General features: G+C 34.0%; 1 protein-coding gene across 2 annotated transcripts in view; it reads left to right on the plus strand.

The window, feature by feature from the left end:
* LOC123536572 (vesicular glutamate transporter 1-like) overlaps positions 1-21993 on the plus strand; it is a 173797-nt gene extending 151804 nt beyond the window's left edge. For both annotated transcript variants that reach the window (XM_053528375.1, XM_045319877.2), the window contains exons 5-15: positions 3730-3897; positions 6087-6205; positions 7241-7355; positions 8745-8832; positions 10665-10751; positions 11745-11881; positions 12754-12903; positions 13299-13431; positions 13974-14084; positions 15267-15394; positions 17167-21993. In XM_053528375.1, the coding sequence (XP_053384350.1) occupies positions 3730-3897; positions 6087-6205; positions 7241-7355; positions 8745-8832; positions 10665-10751; positions 11745-11881; positions 12754-12903; positions 13299-13431; positions 13974-14084; positions 15267-15394; positions 17167-17634 (1704 nt within the window). In that variant the 3' untranslated portion in view covers positions 17635-21993. The remainder of the gene's footprint in view (positions 1-3729; positions 3898-6086; positions 6206-7240; positions 7356-8744; positions 8833-10664; positions 10752-11744; positions 11882-12753; positions 12904-13298; positions 13432-13973; positions 14085-15266; positions 15395-17166) is intronic.
* Positions 21994-22584: the final 591 nt, after the last annotated feature.

The following is a 22584-nucleotide window of genomic DNA, read 5'->3' on the forward strand; positions in this document are numbered from 1 at the left end:
AGTGAAAAATATATTCAAGGAAAACTTTTTTTAATATATAGAGGATATTTGTTTGTTTCAGTGAAATATCAATTTTATTTCACAAGTGAGCATCAAAAACTGATATTTTCACGAGTGGCGAAGCCACGAGTGAAAATGACTATTTTGGTGCTCACGAGTGAAATAAAATTTATATTTCACTGAAACAAACAAATTTTCTTTTTATTTCATGTGTAAAACTCTACTTTTGTTGCGTAATGCATTAATGTCGAAAATCGCGGGAAAGGTCAGCAGAAAGCATAACACAAATGACGTCATTTTAACGACGTCATCGTCATTATGGTCCCCGGTATTCATAATGCTCGGTATATAATTTGACTTCAATCGCGACGGAGGACCGGAACTAGTTCGGCAAAAACAGTGGAAAATAAAAATGATAATCTACTGTTTCAAAACAGTGGATTATCAATTTTATTTCACTGAGAAAACTCTATAATTCACTGGAATACATAAAATAAATTTCAATGTAAATTTGTTTGTTTGTTTTGGGTTTAACATCATTTTTCAACAGTATTTCAGTTATGTAACGGCGGGCAGTTAATCTAACTAACCAGTATTCCTAGATTCTGTACCAGTACAAACCTGTTCTCCGCAAGTAACTGCCAACTTCCCCACATGAATCAGAGGTGGAGGACAAATGATATCAGACACAATATTTTTTTTATCAAATCATGACGGAGAACATACGCCTCGCCCGGGGATCTAACTCACGACCCCGCGATCCGTAGATCTGCGCTCTCCCTATTGAGCTAAGCTTGCGGGCATTTCAATTTAAAAATTACCAAAACAATGTACGCAACTGTAGTACATTTCAGTTTTCGTCGACCCATGTAAAGACGAGTGTTCTCTCTATAGAATCATAAAGTTCGCATTAATAAGGAAAAATCCATTTAGGCAAGTAGGTATAATGTTGTATAATTAATGGTTTAATTTTAAAATTTACAATACATTTCTTTCAGTTGACTCGACAATACATGGCTATCGTATGTAACGTAACTAACGATGCTTGTTGGGTGTTGGTTAGCTTTGTTTTGTTCTCAAGCGATATGAAAAACTTATTAATTATACCTAAACTTATATATTAAGGTTTTTGGAAAAGTATCAGTAATATGAACATGCATGCTAGTTTCTGGTAAAGGGAAATGTACAAAAAATAGGGAACGAAAATTCTAATCAGTTTAGTTATTAATGAATGATCAGGCTTACTGTTTAGATTATCAGGCCGTTTAAATCGGAAATGAGATTTTTTTTTTTTAATTGTGTCAGACATTATGATTTCTAGCTTGTCACTAGATAGTAGTCCCGAATGTACAAGGATGACCTATGGTACTAGGGTTAAGAGAATTTTATTATAATGTATGAAAATCACTATCGAATTAACGTATCATTTATTGAGTTCATACATACCCTGTTACGTACTTTTAGAAATAAGAAAATTATCTTTGTTAGTCGAGTGATATTTCTGTCTGACTAGGCCATGAAGCAACGCTGAAATTATAAATGACATAATAACACTGACTTCTTGGCTGAATCAGTCGGCCAACTTTAATTGAAAAATATTGCAATCTTACATACATTATTTTCTCATTCAAACAATTCACTGAAAAATGCACTGACAAATACAGCATGGGCAGTTAAAACCACTAAACTTTGACTCTGTTTGTAAGCCAGAAGCAAAAATTAGATTTGGAACAGTGTTTAAAATGTAGTGAGACACCCAGTAATAATCAAACTGTTTGCATTTCTAACTATTTGAACATTTTGGGATTACTTTAAGCGTGGGCTTAAAATAAATGAAGTGATGTCTGAGAATCTAAACCATTCATCACATATAACATACATATGTTACTTTCATCTTTGGAATGTGTGTCTATATGTAACAAACTCAGTTATACCTAGTCTGGTTTAACTCACCTGTTACGTAGTGACAAGGTGAGCATTTGTGATCACCGTCGTCCGTCCACAATTTCTTGTGAACACGATAGAGACCACATTTTGCAATCGATTGTAATCAAACTTGCACACAACTTGTATTGGCCTAATATATCGGTTCCTATCGAAAACTGGCCAGATCCCGTCATTGGTTCCAGAGTTATGGCCCCTTAAAGGGCCAATATTTGCTATTTTGGCTTTTGCAGTCATATAGAGACTTCATTTATGGTTTGATTTTTTACAAACTTTCAAAATATCTTTAACAACAATAGATTGTGGATTCCATGATGAATCCGTCGGATCCAGTCATAGGTTCCCTGATTGACCCCTGAATGAGCCAAATTTGTTACTTTTTACTTTGTGAACGCGATAGAAGTGAATTTTACATTCGATTTTAACCACAGTTACATACAACGTAAGTCACAATGAGATCACGGTTCCTAGATTTCATCATGGGTTCTATAGTTACTGCCAAAGAAGCAAAATTTTCTATTTTGGCCCTTTCAGCCATATAGAGGTTTCATTTATGCTTTGATTTGATACAAACTTGCACAGAATATTATCATGATGATCTCTAAGCCCAGTCAAAAACTGGGTTATGTGGGATCAAAAACTAGGTCACCAGGTCAAATAAAAAGAAACGCTTGTTAACACCATGGAGGCCACATTTATGAACTATCTTCATGAAACTTGGTCAGATTGTTTATCTTGATAATTACTATGCCAAGTTCAAAACTGGGTCATATGGGGTCAAAAACTAGGTCACCCAGTGAAATCAAAGAAAAGCTTGTTAACACTCTTGAGGCCACATTTATGACCCTATCTTCACGAAACTAGGTCAGAATATTTTTCTTGATAATTCATAGGCCAAGTTCGAAACTGGGTCATGTGGGGTCAAAAACTAGGTCACCCGCTCAAATCAAAGGAAATGTATATGATTTTTTTGGTAAGCAACTATTTAGAAATTTTTTTTTATATAAGAATAAAGATGTTCATGTGCATGTATTCTAAACATTACTCATAACACATGCTGTTTCATACATGTATTTTTTTAATTAACTATTTTTCGGTGCTAGCCACAGAACATCATTTGTCTTGGTTTGATTTCCATTATTTTCATAGATATAAAATTCTGAAAGAACTTTGTGTTCCAGTGCTTTAGTAGTTGATGACAGATACTTTAGTTTTCTAGTTGTGTGTCAGTGCTAAACTCTTGTGAATAAATAAAGATATATAAAACTGTGCCATAGAGTTTGACATCTAAGATGGTGTTTACCATAACAGAAACCAACCTACTTCGGCGACAAAAAAAAAAACGCCGTAGCAGTGTAAGGTGAGGGCGACTGCAGTCGCCGGTAGTATGCTAAAGGTAACTGCATCTGTCTGAAGTGTGCAAATGACGAATACATGAAAACAAACGTCATAAATTTCCAGTTATGTATCCAATGATGTATGAAGAATACACTAAAAATATTTTAAAATGGGTCATGTTACATCAAATATCATTAACATAACTTACAAGGAATTACATAAGTGCAGATCTTCAAATTCACATTCATAGTTTACGTTTCTAACTAATTTGACCCGGGTTAGCTTTTACGCAACAAGCTGGACACTCAGTTGTTGAAAACCTACTTCTAAGTTAAGAATTAATTAGTGTACTATTCTCCGTTATATAAGTACCACTTATCAAATTTGAGCAATGTTAGGGGCAAGTCGAATTCATACAGCTTGACAATTTAACATTGTATATTGCAGGTGTCATGGCTATGTAGGTGCGATTTCTGTGCCAGGAGATACCAGATGGCCATACTCAGCAGCATCGGTTTCATGATCTCATTTGGTATTCGCTGCAATATGGGCGTGGCTATTGTCAGAATGACTAAGAACGAAACGTACGACGAGAACGGTGATGGACTGCTAAATGTAAGAATTATACAATAATTACGTTGAACGTATGTATGATATACTGAATCGCTTTAAAAACGCAACACTTTTTGATGTTCAGCTAAAACTGTGAATAATTGAATCAACGTTTCTGATACCAAACTAAACATAAACTTCTAATGTTTTAATTTTGAAATCATTCATGCATGAAAACGGACTAAAAAATTTAGGGTTTATATCACGATTTTCGGTCTTCAAAAGGTTCGCTGTGATAAAGAGGTAAATAGTAATCAATCCATGCTCTATTCGTTGTCATTGTCGGTCCTAAAAGCAGTTTCTTTTTAGAAGATTAAGATATGGGTATTGTCGACCTTTTTCAATCTAAAGGCAGATAGGGATCATTTATGACAATAAAAGAGATTTCGAAGAAACTCGTTCTAAAGGGTTGATTTCAATACACATTCTGAAGTTTAACAGGAAACAATATATTGTTTTGGTGAAATGTTTCAAAAAGGTTAATTTTCGAATTTGTTATTGGGACAGCCTTTAGGAGAGCTTTTTGGTTAATCAGCACACGCATAGGCTATTTTGATCTTAAACATTTTCAGTGCAACAAAACCAGTTTGATGAAAATGATTCCCTGTTTGAACGAATGTCGTGCCATTTTTGAATTTCATCTTTGGAATATGTGTTTTATGAATCATAGAGTTCTGCGAGTACGCAATGCTTCGTCAAATGTTAGCTACATATATTGCAGGAAAAGGTTTAAAATATGAAGCCCACAATCAGAAGATATGTAGAACTATTGAAGCATTGCGTTTTATAAAGCAGTTCACTGTATTTTGACACATGGTATTCAGATTTACCGTTTATTAATACAACACTATATACATGGTAACATATTAGGTGGGACAAAGCATTGCCTTGCTGATATGTTCTAGAATATCTAAGTGTTTCTCACGAAGCAGGTATTGTCGTATTCATCATTTTTGTATGAACGTTGTGTCTAATTACTGACACAGGATGTCGACTAATGGGTCTTACATCGCGTATTCTTAAATCCTTTGCACGATTTTTTTTGCATTGCATTAGCCCGATGTTGGTGAAACATTATTTCAACATCACAATGTCAACGACAATTAAAATTTATATTTTGAAAAATGATTCTTTACAAATGTTTGCAGTAAATCGTTCACTGAGAAATTCTAAGAGAACATAATTATGTACTGGTGTAAACGCATAAAATGAAACATCTCCCTTTTCTGAATAGGTGATATATAACATGAAATCATTTGTTGGCTGATACTTTTATATTAAATGCCAAGTTAAACCACCTAAATCATAGAACAGATGAAGTAATACGAAGAAGTCTATGATTTATATCATAAGACGGAAAAGAATTGAATTTATAAAATACTTCGTGCTATAAGATCTGTTAGGCATGTCGTAATATGCATTTAATACTTGTTTCTTAGAAATGTATTGACTTTTATTGGACCTGGGTACAATAACGCTAAGCGGACTATACGTCAATGTCGGCGTCTATGGGTTTATCGTTGCTTCGGGAATTATAATTTCGAGAGAGAAACAATTGTTTGTTTAAAAGGACGATTAGTTATGCAATGAATGTTTTCTGCTGATATAAAAATATCACGGCACGAAAGGTCACACTGACCTTTCTCCTAAACTGTGTAAAATATTTACGGGACTATGCAGAAAGCTTCGGTGCGCTTAATCAGCTTTTGGCAGAATTAAGATGATTAACGTCATAATATGAACTCAAGTTATACATACCTTAAAATATACGTCTAAACAGTTGAACGTAAAACTGAATAGTTTGGAACGGATTAACACCCTTTGATTCAACTATGTAACGGCGGTCAATTCACCAGGAATGACAGTCATGTTCTCCGCAAGTAAATTTGCAAATTCAATATATATTTTGGAATCGGGGATAAATATCTTCTGGCCACATCGTCGTGGAGAATATAAGCCTCGTCTGTGACCTGTCGATTCAAAGTTTTATTCGCTACCTAGTTAGCTAACGTGGCGGGCGCGAAATAGTTTCCAAAAGGTCATGTAGAATATACTAGTAGATCTATCACATTTATAATTCTTTTTAAAAAATGTATAGTTTGTATAATTTCCGGAGCCAAACTGACTCTAAATATTGCTTTTCTGCTTGTTTTGAAATGTACATTGTCTGTTTTGCTTTATTATTTCTATAGCAACCGGAGTTTACTTGGACTCCCGAGACAATAGGCGTAGTGGACAGTTCCTTTTTCTGGGGTTATATAATAACACAAGTTCCAGGTGGATATCTAGCATCTAGGCTGCCAGCTTCGAGGTAATTTTCAATTCTGCCAGATCTCATAACTCTAAATTGCTAACCCAAATTTTAAAATGGTTTGAGTTCACAAATACATACGAATATATTATTATTGATAGAATTATGTCAATGATAAATTGTAATCACCTTATTGCTCCAACTAACTGCGAGTATTTAAATACCCTCAATCCCCCTACCCCAGTAGGTTTTAGTTTAGACTGTTTTGTCAATTACATGTCTTTCTCTTATACCTTCTCTCTTTAATGATTTGCCATGATATAGGATAGACAAAGAAAGGTTAATATCAGGTAGGCCTATCTGATATATTTTCGGGGGAGGGGGTGCCACGCCGCCTCCGGATCAATACGATCCCATCGTGTTCTCCTAATTCATCGTTAATAAATCTGGATCATGTTACGTTACACATATATTTCCTGACATGTAAATCGAGAATCATTTTAAAAATCATTATTTGAAGTCTAGAATAAACATTTAATTTCAAGTAGCTTTAAACAAAAATATTGGTTCACTTTTAGCAAAAAAGATACAGACATATTTACAAAGAGCATCTTGTATACTTTATGACTGATAAAAAATCAATTTGCTATAAAATAACACATTTTGAAGAATCGCTATGTTGACTATCATTCAGTCTGGAAAATAATGATAGTGTATTAACACAGTCTGCATTAATGTAAAGGACATGTCTAAATCGTTTAATGACAATTTCCTGGAGGTTTTGTTAAGATTTATTTGGAATGACATATTTCAGATACTAGCTTCTGTTTATCAGTTTACGTTGAGCATGATGCTTTCAGATGTTTCCAGGATGAAAGACAAATCGTGAGAAATCCATTTATTGCAGAATTAAGCTGTTGATGGGAGTGTCAAACACATTAAGCCTCATCGGTCTTTGATATTCTGCATTTCTATCACGGCGTGCTGGTTTTAGGAAACATATCAAGAAACTGCAAGATACATTTTACATTACTTGAAAACAGAAATTTTCCGGTAGAAATGTTTTAGTAAACTCTTTCATGTCTTATGTTTCAGAATTTTTGGGTTAGCCATAGGCATTTCGGCGTTCCTAAATCTGTTCGTGCCCGGGGCTGCCCAGGTGCATTATGGTTTAGTCATGGCTGTAAGAATTCTTCAAGGTTTAGTTGAGGTAAGTTCAACCGAAACGAATAGTTCTGGTATCATGTGCATTCCTAACCATTCTTAAATAATAGTTGTTCAAATCTATATTTGGTGTTAAGTAATATCTCTGTTACTTAAAATGACAGATTAGCCCAGAACAGCATCTTTGGTCTTTCTCCACCTCTAATATGATTCCAGATTGTGTCAGTGTGACGTTAAAGTCAACAAGATCAAAAACAAAATAATGTGTAATTTTAACATACAATATAAAAGGAAACTTTTTTCTATTTATTTTTGAAAGTACAATAAGTATAAGATGACTGTATCGTATTCAGGTGCAAAAAACCAACATTTTTAAAATTTCTTTTAAATCGAAACTTTCTTTTCTTACATTCATTTTGTATACGTTTAGACTGAACCACTTACTCCACTCAGAAAGGTTATTGTTCTATCTATCATATACATTATTTAATACATATATGAGTATGAACATTTTGGGAACGTTGTCACAGTCGGATACGATAAAGTTTATTCCAGCAGTGGTTTGAAAAAAAAAAGCCTGTTAAAAATGTTGTATATTAAACTGGTTTTGCTAGGACTATGTAAATAATGTGCTGTCGAATAAAACATAAACGCCAATCTGTATATGCCAAACTGTTAAGTGCTCAATTTCGCTAACAATTATTGTTCAAGATAAATCATTTTATCGTTTTATTTACCACCATATTTTTTTAAAGAAAAAAACTTAATAAAATAAGTTGAAGGAAACCATTTAAAATAAAATGTAAATAACACTAACACATACTCTGAACAGTCCAAATCCATTTGATTTGATTTGATTGAACCCAAATACAGCCGTTGTATTTCTGTTATTAAAGTTTTGACCACATGGAAACCATTTCCAAGGTCACAAATGCAAACAATGTAAAAAGGAGAAAGCATTGGAACTCTTTCAATAATTTAAGGAGCGGTAATCCCCCAATAAAAGTTATTTCATTGATGCAATCCTCCATATAGTTCAAATGCCATAAATAGATAAATATGCAAATTAACCCGATTAGCTGTGTTAATATCACTTTACAACAGATATATTACAATGTGATACATCATAAAAATGTGTTACATTTTATTGAATGAATATAAAAGTCAGCGAGACGGAGGGAGTACAACCGGCAAAACGGTGCTATCAAATACCCCTGGTTGGACTAGACAATATAAGTAAATGAATAAGCTTTAACACAAGTGACAAAACAGTTATGCTAGAAATAACAAGGGTCAATCCGAAATAGAATTTAAATAGTGTTCCTATATCACTGTAAACATTTAAGTTCCTGTTCACTGAAGGAAAATATCTTGTAGCAAATAAGATATTATTGCATATAAATTGTGTGTTGTACTTTCGTTTTATTTATTTTAGGGTGTTACATATCCAGCTTGCCATGGCATTTGGAGTCACTGGGCCCCACCCTTAGAGCGATCCAAACTGGCTACGACAGCATTTTGTGGTACATTTACTTCTAGCTTCATAAAGTTAGGTCATTTAGCTCTAAAATAAGTCTACATCTTTTATGTATCAACAACTTCATTTGATAGACACATTCCGTTTTCCTGGCACACCCTCAATACAGCGGCACTTATGAATCATTCAGTAGTTTCGATTACTTTTGAGTCTCAGTCTTTGATCAATAGTCTTCCAAATTAGTATTCAGCATCACAGGCATCATGAGACATCAAGTATACTTTATTTATAATACCAGAAAGGTCACTGTTTGATATCTTTGGCTATGATATACGAATTTCAGTATGATTTTATTATTCTGATCACAAGCAAACTAATTTGACGAAACATTGCAAACTGCTGTAGTGATATCTAAAAGATAGCTAGGGGAGAACAGAATTGTTTTACGTGATTAGCGTGAACAAAATTTAATTACCATAATAACATTAAAACAAAAATATCACTTTTCAATAACAGTGTAATAAGTGTAACATACCTTTGAGAATATAAACACTTTATTCGGGATTGCATAAAATACTCTCCGGAGTTCATTTTGCATTTAAATTACAACTGCCATTACATTTAAACATTTTAACTCTGTTATTAAATTCTCAGAAGATTTTTTTTTTCATTTTAATTATGGGTTATGTTAAATAAACAGAAATGTGGTGAGCATTTATGTGTTTTATGCTTATACAAAACTGAGAGAGATAGTTTTCCTTTGTAATCTGTTCTTACTTTCCTTTAAGACATATTGTATCATGCGACCTCCGTAATCGACTAGGTAATTAGGAACAAGGTACAAGCCAGTGCCTGAAGTAATGTTGAAGGGTCACCTAACAGAAATAAAATCGCCATCTGCTTTTCTACAACATATACTTCATCGCATGTAAACAGCAATTGCATTCAATGTTCCTGAAGGACATTGTTAAGATTGTGTTAATGATAACGATATAGGTCTTTAAGTATGTGTGAAGACAGTTAAAAGTTTCCCCCTACTTTGACTCACTGTGCTTCTATTTTATTTCATCATTTGGATCCTGGATTCCATTCCATGTTCTGTAAAAGGGGTTCCAGTTAAATCGGTGCCGAGGAGTGTGTTAAGTGTTGGGAAGGGGATGGGGTGAGGGTAAGGAAAGCTGACGTATTTGCAAATCTCATTACTTCTCATGAATAGACTTATTCAAAGGGGCCTCCGTGGCCGAGTGGTTGAGATCGCTGACTTTAAATCACTTGCCCCTCATCGATGTGGGTTCGAGCCTCACTCGGGGCGTTGAATTTTTCATGTGAGGAAGCCATCCAGCTGGCTTACGGAAGGTCGGTGGTTCTACCCAGGTGCCCGCTCGTGATGAAATAATGCACGGAGGGGCACCTGGGGTCTTCCTCCACCATTAAAGCTGGAAAGTCGCCATATGACCTATCATATGTCGGTGCGACGTTAAATAAAAAAAAAATATTCAAACAATTATTTTGAGTGGTTTCCAACGGATTTGATACAGATTTTATCAACTGTCACAACAGTACTATTTAAAAGCTGTGAGGCGATCCGCACTAAGATTCTTCAATGTTGTTGTATTTTCTAGACCTTGGTTATCATCGATTCCATTCGTTATATTAGAAAAGTATAGTTCATCTGAAGATGGTGCTTGGTGATGTTAGAGGCGATGTATTTCATTACCTGTTATGAACTGACTCTAACCGAACACTTTTCTTAGTTGCTTTCTATGCTTCCAAAAGATTTTCAAACAGATTTTGTGATAAAATCTTACAGAGGCTTTCTCTAATTTGCTTAAACTGAAAGGTTGTATATAGCTTATACATGTTTGCCTCTACTTTAAGGATCCTATGCCGGTGCTGTGATAGGTATGCCATTGTCCGGTATTCTCACCAAAAGTTTTGGATGGCAGTCGGGATTCTATGTCTTTGGTAAGGTGTACAATTCTTACACCGCTTTTACTTCTAAATATTTTCAATTGATTCGTATAAAATTATGAAAATAGATTTAACACACACTTTGAAAATGAAACATATTCATATAAGTTATGTGAAAAGCAAGAATACGCCTTTACTGTATCCACACAAGGTTCAAGCCGTCTGTGTATTCTTCACAGGAACATTATATAAAATAGAACGGCGGTTGTTAATAGATAGTAAAATAGTTGCTGGCCTCAACGCAGCAAATTAATTTGCATAGAAAATTAATTACTTGTTGCCAGTTTAGTTCACAGATTTCAAACCGTTTTATTTGGAACAAAAAGGACTACAAACAAATATTTATCAGGCCTGGCGGCATTGCACGATGCCACTTGTTAGTTTCAATTATGCCAAGAGAACATTGTCTCGAGAAATTGATGAATACCATTGTTTTCAATAATCTTCTTCACGCTGTCTCTTTCTTCCAATATTTTAGGCACCTTCTGTCTAATAAAACTCCTATAAAATAATAAACAATATCTCTGCTTCTATCAAATGTCAATAAAAGAGCGATATTAAGGCTGTCCAGACTGTTATGTCAAAAATTGTTTTCATTTACATTATGAATGTAATGATCGTTTTATATTTTATATTTGATAATAGGACATTTGCCAGTAAAGTATCACAAATTGTAATTGTAGTTAAAGGGGTCATAATGCATTTGTTTTATAATGTGACTGCCACATTTATGTTATGAACATAACATAATATATCAGTATCATGTGTTTTCCTTTTTGCTTTATCAAATATTTTTGTTAAATGTTTAAATATTGATTGACATAAATATTTTGTTTCTGACTATCTCTGTTTATCGCTAACTTTAAACGTTCAGGTGCAGTAACAAACGTAAAGCTATTCTAGCCATGCTGTCAGGTTTATCAGGTTTTACAGAATATTTCAAACCTTATGGAACTTTAGAAATAATATTTGGCATTATTTTCACAGGTGCTATGGGTATAACATGGGCAATTGTTTGGTGGTTTTTAGCATTTGATACACCAGGCCATCATCCTTACATAACAGAACACGAACGTGTTTATATTGAAACATGCATTGGAGAAAACACATCAGTCCTCAGTAAGGTAAGTGACAAAGAAAAAGACGGCGTGTAATGTAGATATAGTTCCCAAGACATTCAAAGTAAGAATAACATAACAAATCCAAGAAAAATTGTTTTCTAAGTCTTTCAAATAATAACACATCTTTACAGATTTGTATTTTGGTAAACTTGTTAATTTGTGAGGTAATTTGGGTAGGTTTAAAACCTGCGCTCTTGCCTCAGGTAGATGTATATATGCTACCTGTATAACAATGCATATATATTCTAGCATACAGTCAAAGGGAAACAACACTTCTGAAAATAAATGTAAAAAGAATTCCTAATATTATTAGTTAATTGTCACAAGTGAGACCATTAGGCTTTATTCTTCTGACTGCGAATTTCCTTTGCCTCACGACCTGACGCAGTTAAATTGAGAGCTTATTTACTGAATAATTATATCTTTTAAAACTACGATAATAAAGTGACTAGCACATTATTGGTTGATTTAAACGTTATATTTATGAACAAGTGTAGTAGTACTTCCCAGGAACGATTAGTAAAGGTGTAATGATTTTGATGTTTATAATTACGCCGTTATTAAATTTTGTATTCTGTTCTTTAAACAGAAGCAATTATAAATCTTAATAGCCAGAGAAAATTTACAAATAACTTATTTTGAAGCTCTGTTTTATGTATTACTATATGAAGAAAGACATTTTCAAATTGAATTCAACAACGTAAACCACAAGAGTTGCCATAAAATGAGGATTGATTAAGATGCGTAATTATGCTAAATATAAAGGCATGCAATATGCAAATATTTAGCTTTCACTCAGTGCAAATTGATTAGCAGGTTAGAAGTGAACTAAAATATTAACAACATTATAAAATGATACAACTTCTTATTTTCAGGACATGAAGACTCCATGGACAAAATTTTGTAGATCTATGCCCGTCATTGCCATCATGGTGGCAAATTTCTGTAGAAGTTGGACGTTCTATCTCCTAATCATAGAGCAGCCAACTTATTTCAATGAAGTGTTCGACTTTGATCTGTCAAAGGTAAATATATGTAACAACACTATGAAATAAACGTTATTTTATCGAACGACCCGTACATGTGTTACATGTACATTTACCACTGTAAGACCCATCTCTACAAAGTTAGTATGTTGGTTAGAACTATTTCGTCATATAACAATATAATATTGCTTGTCCAGGCTATATTCATTGTCAGGCATATACATTGATATCTATTGATTTTAGTTCGAATCCGTAGGTTGTTTTACTTTGTACTCGGAGAAAAGTTGCCCATAGTTTATTTCCTTTACTCTGTATATATCATGTAATATCTTTTTTGTAGGCGGCAAACACTCCAATATACAGTGTATGTATCAATTTTGTAGGCGGCAAACACTCCAATATACAGTGTATGTATCAATTTTTATCTCTTGTAGAGTGGTATTCTGTCCGCCCTGCCACATCTGATAATGGCGATAATAGTTCCTATAGGAGGATTTATTGCTGACTTTCTGCGTCGCCGAGGTATCCTTTCCACAACGGTTGTACGGAAGATCTTCAATTGCGGAGGTGTGCATATAAACAATCTTGTTTTGGAGCTACTTATTTCGATTTTTTATAACCTGCTTTTCCATTTAAGTCTAAAATACACGTTACAGTACCCCCAATGAACATGATCCTACAGAGGATACTAATAGTTTGAGTGGATCATCTTATATTTTCCTTTATATTTACTTTCCACCGACTGAAATAATCTTTTTCACCCACTTAAATGTAACACCGAATCTTACGGACATGACATTCACCCTGTCCGAGTAAAAAGTGAGATGTTATTTATTGCCGTTGTAGAATAAGTAAATTGTATTTCTGTCAGCATGTTATCTATCAACATCGCTTTTTGATTTGATTATTTCTTCCAGCATTCATGTGTTGTTTGTAACCTCGTTGTTACGTTTTGCCCATTAGCAACACTATATGACCTATTGTTAGCGCATTGAATTTATAGTATGATCAATGTTTGATTTCTGCTTTCCAGTATAAAGATGTACACTATATTGAAACTGATGCCGTAATTGTACAATATAAAACTTCGTAGTTTGCATATTTTGCAGGATTCGGAATGGAGGCTATATTTCTTCTGGGTGTTGGCTTTACACGAAACACGACTACAGCCATTGTGTGTCTCACATTGGCCGTCGGCTTCAGTGGTTTCGCCATTTCAGGTACCGGTACAATTTATAAAGATATAAATATTATTAAAGCTGATTAACCATACGTATTCTCATCATCTTTAAAGTATGCCGACTGTTTGAAAGAAAATGCTAAATGAAAAGACAAACTAATTTTCCATTTTTATTAGCTCACCTGTCACATAGTGACAAGGTGAGCTTTTGTGATCACCCTTCGTCCGTCGTCAGTCCGTCCGTCCGTCCGTGCGTCAACAATTCCTTGTCTGCACGATAGTGGTTTCATTTATGATTTTATTTTAACCAAACTTGCACACAACTTGTATCACCATAAGGTCACGGTTCCTTTCTTGAACTGGCCAGATTCCATCATGGGTTCTAGAGTTATGGCCCCTTAAAGGTCCAAAATTAGCTATTTTGGCTTTTGCAGCCATATAGAGACTCCATTTATGGTTTTATTTGATACAAACTTCCAAAATATCTTCAACAACAATAAATCTTGGATTCCATGACAAATCAGATCCAATCGTAGGTTCCAGAGTTATTTTATATCTGATTACCTCGCCTGATTGTAATCAAAATGGATTCATATCAGTAAGTACTTATAGGACTTATTTGAAATTTCATTATTGTTATTAGTTGGACAGAGACAATCACCTTGTAATCTACAAGGGTAGATTACTATGGACTGGTTTTATGTCAAATTACTTCCTTTTATTTCAAATTGAAATGGGTATATCTCCATAACTAATGAAGATACTGATCTGAAATTTCATTTATGTCAACAGATTTATTTGGCAGATCCTTTTTTTGTTCACTTACAATATTTATTTTTTTAATTACTTCCCTTTTACGTTACTATAAATAGCTTATTTTTAGTAACTTTTTTTATTATTGGTCGTAGGGAAAAGCCGAGACCACTTTTCTGTGGTACAACATGGATGGTACCTCCAATTTTTAGGTGTATTTTGAGATATCTATACCTTGTAAGATTTTTTTTTTCTTTTTGGTTAAATTTCTTCCCTTTGTTGTTCCTGTCCTTTGGACTTTGATATTTTACTGAGGACCTTCTTGTCCTCAAGTGCAATGATAACAGGTGAGCGATATAGGGCCATAATGGCCCTCTTGTTAATATTGCTATTTCCGTTTTCGATGGAATTTTACAGTTTAGACTTAGTGTACACTTTCAGTTTCATTTCCATTTCTGATGTATTGCAGGGTTCAATGTTAACCATTTAGATATTGCCCCACGTTATGCCAGTATATTGATGGGGTTCAGTAACGGGTTTGGAACAATAGCCGGAATGCTCTGTCCAATTGTCACGGAATCGTTGACAAAGAAAGGGGTTTGTATTTAATTTTTTACTACTATTAGAAATTACGTGGGTAGCAAGAAGAATGGCAATCGCCAATATTACAATTCGTACAAGAAATTGCGATTCATTTGGGAATACTGTAGATGGGCTTTAGTATTTGAACAATTTTATACAACGCGAGTACATAACTTGAGAACATGAAATCACTAATGTTATCAAAAACTTGCATAATTTGAGGGAAGTTTCCACTTTTTTTGCCAGTATTGGAAAACTCAATCTTGGTTACACCGGTGGTGTGGAATGAATCTCATATTGAAAACAACGTCTAACGAACAACATTTAAAGTAGTAGTTTCGTGTATTGTACTTTGTAGACTCCAAATGGTTGAAAATAAGTTTCGGGGACTATAGGATTGCGCTTTTCCGTCCGTCCGTCTGCAATTTCGTGTCCGGTTAATAATTCTGTCATTTCATAGAGGGATTAATATTACTTTGTACATATATTTCCCATGATGAGACAACATGCCATGCGCAAGACATGGACCCATTGGTCAAAGGTCAAGGTCACACTTGGAGGTCAGATATCAATAATGTTTTTTTTTCCTGTCCGATCTGTAACTCAATAATCCATGAAGGGATTTTAATATTACTTGTCGCAAATGTTTCCCATAATCAGACAATGCGTCGTGCACAACTTTCAGACACATAGCATTAAGGTAAAGGTCATACTTGGAGGTCAAATGTTAACAAGGCATTGCCAGGGTCTGATTCACGTTCGGTCTAGAACTTTGCCATTCATTAAGGGATTACATTTTTACTTGATATAACTGTTCTCAATAATCAGACAACGTGTCATGCGCAACACCCTGACCTCTTGCTCAAAGGTCAAGGTCACGCTTGGAGGTTGTGGGTCAATATGGTCTTTTTCCTGTCCCGTCAATAACTCTGTCATCCTTTAAGGATTTTGATATTACTTGGCACAAACGTTCCATATCACAAGACGACTTGTCGTGTGCAAAACCCGGACCCCTAGCTTAAAGGTCAAGGTCACTTTTGAAGGTAAAAGGTCAACAGTCTGTAAAATATTTGTTGTCCTGTCAGGTCTGTAACAACCCATAAAGGAATTTTGATATTACTTGGAAAAATGTTCCCTATAATAAGGCGACCTGTCATGCCAAACACCTAGACTCCTGTCGCAAACGTCAAGGTTAGACTCGGAAGTCAAAGGGCAATTAGTTTGTTTTCCTTTCCGGGCAATAACTCTGTCATCCATTTAGGGATTTCAATATTACTGTGCACAAATTTTCCCCATAATGAAACCCCTTGTCATGCGCAATACCCAGACCCCTAGCTCAAGGTCAAGGCTACACTTGAAGGTTAAAAGTGAACATTGATCTTTTCCTGTCCAGTCTGTAAAATATTTTAATACAAATTTATATAACATGGACCCATTTAAAATCGTTCATTTTTCTTAATTATTCCGTTTAATATGACTAGTTCGAACCTTTTTCATATTTTCCTACCAATTTCAAAATGAAATGCTATCAAAATTGAAACTGTAGATTTTTATATATGCAAATTTTAATCAAAACGTTATATGTAATAAAATATTTTATATATTGAAAAATATATTGTTTAAAGATTATTTATAGATATCAGAATAAGTTTTAGAATACTGTGTGAAAAAAAAATATACAGAGAAACTTTTGGCGGTAATGAGCCTGATATTCCCGTAAACTGACAAAATATTCTAAATATGATGTTTTTATGTTGATACTCATTGGATAATGATACATTTTGCAGACTGCGGACGACTGGGAGCGCGTGTTTATTATTGCAAGCTGTGTCCATTTTGCTGGTGTCGCTTTTTATGCTGTTTTTGCTTCTGGTGAAAAGCAGGAATGGGCTGATCCGCCGGAAGATAACACATGGAAACCCGAAGACACGCTCAAAGGAGACGACAAATTAAATTCATACGGAAGCTTAAATAAAGAAAGCTTTTCCAAACAAAACGGCACCATACGCGGCAAAAATGACGAGTACGGATATGACAGTTATGATAACCAGTATGGTTATGGAAACCAAAACGGGACAGTGCAACCAAATGGTAGCGTAGTAAATGACAGCGGGTACGGTTATGATGCTCCTGTCAGTTTCAACACAGACTACTTTACACAATATGCACAACCGACCTATGAAACAAAAGAAGAGTTTGTCCAGAAACAGGCACGTGAACACGTGTACTACTCCGACGATGAAAAAGATATATGATGAAGATTACTTAGTCTAGACAACAGTTAACTCATTTGTAAACATCGGCATAATATTGGAATATAAAAAAATAAGTACTTTAATGTTAACAACATTTAGATTCTTCTTTTGTATCTTTAAAGGATGCTGGGTATTATTTGTGTAAGTGTAGAGTCGGCTTCTTGTCGACAAAGGAAGATAGATACTAGTGGATAAAATTCTAAAACGTAAATATTATTTTGCACTATCAGGCTAGTTTCATTACAGCCGTGACAAGTCTGTCGTCCATTAAATATCGCTTATATTCCAGTGATCCTCATTTAGTCTGTGTTATTTTCGAACTGTATCTCTGCTGTAATAAGGTTGTGTGTATCTATTTAATTTTGTAGGGAATAGTCTTAATGCCGTTTTCACATATGATTTCAAAATGAGGTTTACTCTTATTTTATTTCACGACTAATGCAAAAAGGACGTGTACGTTTAGATGCTAAATCATGTCATCAACATGCTGAGCAAGAGAAATGTAGCAGATTCAATCTGTGTACATATCGTTTGTCTTGAATGCGGAGGAACATCGATATGACTTTGTTTCTAGTGCTTTTGACGAGATTCAACTGGTATTGGACTCTATTTTCCTGAAAATTAAATAATCAACAGTTTCCGATTTTATTAATCATGACATAAATGCCGTTTTGACATGTTTAAAGACTATTCCCAGTATCTTTAAAAAAGTTAAATGAAGTATAATAAGTGTTAAATGAAAATTTTTTATTCGTGTAAAGTTGAAATAATCTTTACGGGGTCTCTACTGGTTCAAAACGTTTCGGGGACTCTAGGATTTTGCTTTTTTGACCGCACTTCCGTGTCCGAGCCATGATTTGTCATTAAGGGACTTTAATATTAATTGGCACAAAAGCGCAAAACCCAGATCTCTAGCTTAAAGGTGAAGGTCACACATGGAGGTCAAAGTTCTCCCATCCTTTCTGTAACACGGCCATCCATCAAGGGGTTTTACTATTACTTGGTTTAAATGTTGCCCATATGAAAACAATGTGTCATGCACAACTTTCAGATCCCTGGCGTAAAGGTCAATGTAACACTTGGAGGTCACAGGTTTACACTGTATTCTAGAAGTCTGCCATCCATTGAGGACTTACAATATTACTTAGCACAAATATTCCCCATAATGAAACAAGGTATCATGCACACATGTGCAACACCAAAACGCTTATGACAAAGGTCAAGGTCAATGCAGATGTCAAAGGTCAATAGTATTGTTTAGCTCAACCTTTCGAAGAAATGGTAGAGCTATTAGACTCGCTCATTCGTCGGCGTCCCGATTTAATCAAGTTTTTTGTATGCTGGTATCTCAATACCCGCTAATGGGAATGGATTGAAACTTCAAACACATGTTCACTGACATGTCGCCACAGGCTTCGAAACTACACTTTTCGTTTATACAGAATTATGAACCTTTTTCGTATTCGTATCTCAGTACCGACTGATAGAAACAGATTTAAACTTTACACTCTTATCCACTGCAATTAGCTGACATGTCCATACCTCTGTTTTACATTTTTACAAAATTATGTCTCTTTTTCTTTTACTTTTATTTCATTCAGCTATTTTGCTGGTCAAGGTTGTAGAATACTTTGAGCGTTGCTGTTTACCGACAGCTCTTGTTTATTTTTTTGTTGTACGGTTCAAAACGTCATTAAGGGATTTTAATATTATTTTCGCACATATATTCTCCATAATTAGACGACATGTTATTTGGAACACCCAGAGCCATAACTCAAGGTCACACACGGTCAAATCTCAGTAGGGATTATTCCTGTCCGTCCGTACTTGGCACAAATTTTCCCCATAATGAGATGATGTGTCATGTACAACATGCAGGTCCCTGGCTTAAAACTCAATGTCACACGTGGAGGTCAAAGGTCTACACTGACCTTTTCATGTTTGGTCAGTAAAATATTTTAGGTCACTTTTCTTGTCATGTCTGTAGCTTTTTCATTAATGCATGCATATAGAAATATTCAACATAACAAGCTCGTGTGTCAAAAGTGTTAGTATATTTTCTTCAGTATAACTTCCGATTTTTCTCTTTCCCCACCAATTTATAAACAAAAGATTAAAACATATAAGATATGTTTTATATTTATACATGCTATACGCAGTCAACAACTTTAGATTTACACATGCAAATTTACATACAAAGATGTACGTTATAACATATTGTATATACAGGACAATATTATATATACGTTATTGACAGATATCTGATCATTGGGTTATACTGCAGTTGCGATAGTTAGTCATCTTCCAGTAGGTTACTTTGTATTCATGACAATATTTCTTTCACTTGTTTATCAACCAATTGTGCATGTTTTTGTCTTCAATGGGTTTTAGCCTATTGAAAATGAATGCAAAAACATTGAGACCTATTTAAGCGTGTGTACAAATTGTCTCAATACGAGAAATTATATATTCATACAAATATGTAAACGATACACATCCAAAATGGACATATATTTCAAAACAATAAATAAATTTGAAGCTACGCGTCTTAATTAACTTGATCATTTTACTGATAAGAAAACATAATGATATAAAATTAAAGGAACAATCATCGTGCAATTATTTATTTTAATAGGATATTTCATAATGCTGTTAACACAAGTGACATGAGTAAGATGCATGTTTACATTTTTATCAAATGAAGAATGTAATTAGCATAAACGTTTTTGTTTTACATGTATACACAACAAGGTAGGTTATATTAGCTTCTAATGTCGCCAAGTTCTTAAATTTGAAACTATTTTCAAGATGTTCATGCACTTATGTTGCAGTGCTCTATATATCAGCATGCATACGTCATATTGTTAGCATATAGATAATATATATGGTTGTGCACTGAATCGTGCTCAAATGTTAAAATATTTCCATTGTTATTTTTGTGATTTATCTGTTAGAATTAGATCCTGAATGCTGAAACATGTGTATTCTTTTAACTAAGCCAACATATTTTAAAGACAATTCGTTTACTTTTCAAATTTGGGTAAGTAGGCAGAAATATGCATTCAACGTAATCAGAATTATGAAAAAAGTGAATTTTATGTTTCGAGGAACATATCAAAACCAGTTAACACATCACCAGGCGACAAGAAAAAATATACATGTTTTAGTTAAAATATATACATGTGTAAATAGGTAGAATATCAAACTGTTTCATGGCGTAATGGACATTTCGAAAAATAAAGAACATACTAGTATTTTGATAGCTGACAGGTTTACTGTAAGTAATGCTGACGGAAATGTTATATTTATTTTTCTTATAGAACGGTAGGTTTACTTGCTTTCCGCGAATTTAGATATGTAGTTTTACTTCGCCAAAACACAGATACATCTTAACAGGGAAATAGCGTTATTTTTGTACCTGTATAAAATTCAGTATGTATCAGACTCCATTAAAATTGCAGGGTCTGTGCGTATTTCAGCCAATATGCTGAATGAACACGTTTTGTAATTCATTCACTTTGAGATTGATTAAACTAAAAGCAAATAGCATTTAACAGAGCCTTGTAGTTAATGAAGATTGTTCTAATTACACTAACATAATAGTTATTGAAAGATGCTTTTTTAACTTTAACATAAATTATATAATATGAAAGTAGAAAAAATGTACCTCAGATAAATATCAATCATAAAATACAGTTAGGTTACTTTACGTTAGAATACGTTTACAACTGCTTTAAAGTTAATTACATGTATTACAACATTTTAGAATCGATTTCTTCGCTGCCAGGTAAATCATTTAGAGATGGTCGGTGGTTCTACTGGATGCCTGTCCATGTCTGAAATATGATCGGAGAGACATCTCGTGTTTTCCTTCACACTTGAAAATAAGCATGCCTACATTATGATAAACGTATTTTAAGCATCTGGTTAACACGAAATGAAGACCTAGTCAAACCGGGTTTGTCTTAAGGCAAAGCGTAAACAAATGCGATCCTTCTCGTTAAGTAAAACAAATTGTTCATTTGTGATATCCGTTGTTATGATATACTGTTGTAAAATATATTACGTTTACATTGTACAAAAAATAATATTGCTCTTTTGTGAAATTCTGATTTGACTTTATGTTATTTTGTTAAACTTTTGTCGCATTTTTATGTTTGAAAGATTATTTCACATGTTGTTAAATCAAAGTAAATCAATTTTATTCTGTAAAATGTACTTAAATGTGAAGTTAATTGTGACTTTTGTCCGATAATATTACTTTGTGCAGGTAGTTAAATTAGATATAATCGTGGAGGTTTTTTATTTCCTGAACAGATATTAATGATATGCAAGAACAAAATAAAATGTAGCAGTATGCTTGTTGTTTTTATTACATACTCCATTAAAAGTCGGACACGTTTTCAGAGTGCGAGGCTTTCACTTTTTCACTAAGACGTGTTTTTGTATTGTAAAATTACATCTATTGTATTTATCTATGTAGGGTTAGTAGAGAGTGTAAGAAAGGCGAGTTGTAGCAATATTTCTATTTGTTTTTGTAATGAGTTTACGTAGTTAATATTGTCAGTTACTGTGCGTGTGTGTATTTTTCACTTCAGCCGGTCCAAATCAAGTTAAACAAAACGTGGCAAATTTACATTTGTTTAAGGAAATGTTTGCTTTCAATCTTGAGCGATAAGTAAGACATTGCAAATAAATTCATATTTTGAAAACAAACATTGTTTTAACCAAACTACCGCTATGACATTTTAACGTTATGCTTTTTGTGTTGGTTTTCAATCGAGGAATATGCTAAAAGTCATGTTTAGTTATCTATTTTTAATACCCTTCCCTAAAAATACATGAAAAAAATATTACGTAAATATACCAGCCTAACACTTGTAGAACTTTATGCCAGTAAATAGATATTGCAGAAGGCAAGTATCAGTCAAGTTTGCGTAATAAATATAA

This window comes from Mercenaria mercenaria, chromosome 17 (assembly GCF_021730395.1).
Source record: "Mercenaria mercenaria strain notata chromosome 17, MADL_Memer_1, whole genome shotgun sequence".
Lineage (NCBI taxonomy): Eukaryota > Metazoa > Mollusca > Bivalvia > Venerida > Veneridae > Mercenaria > Mercenaria mercenaria.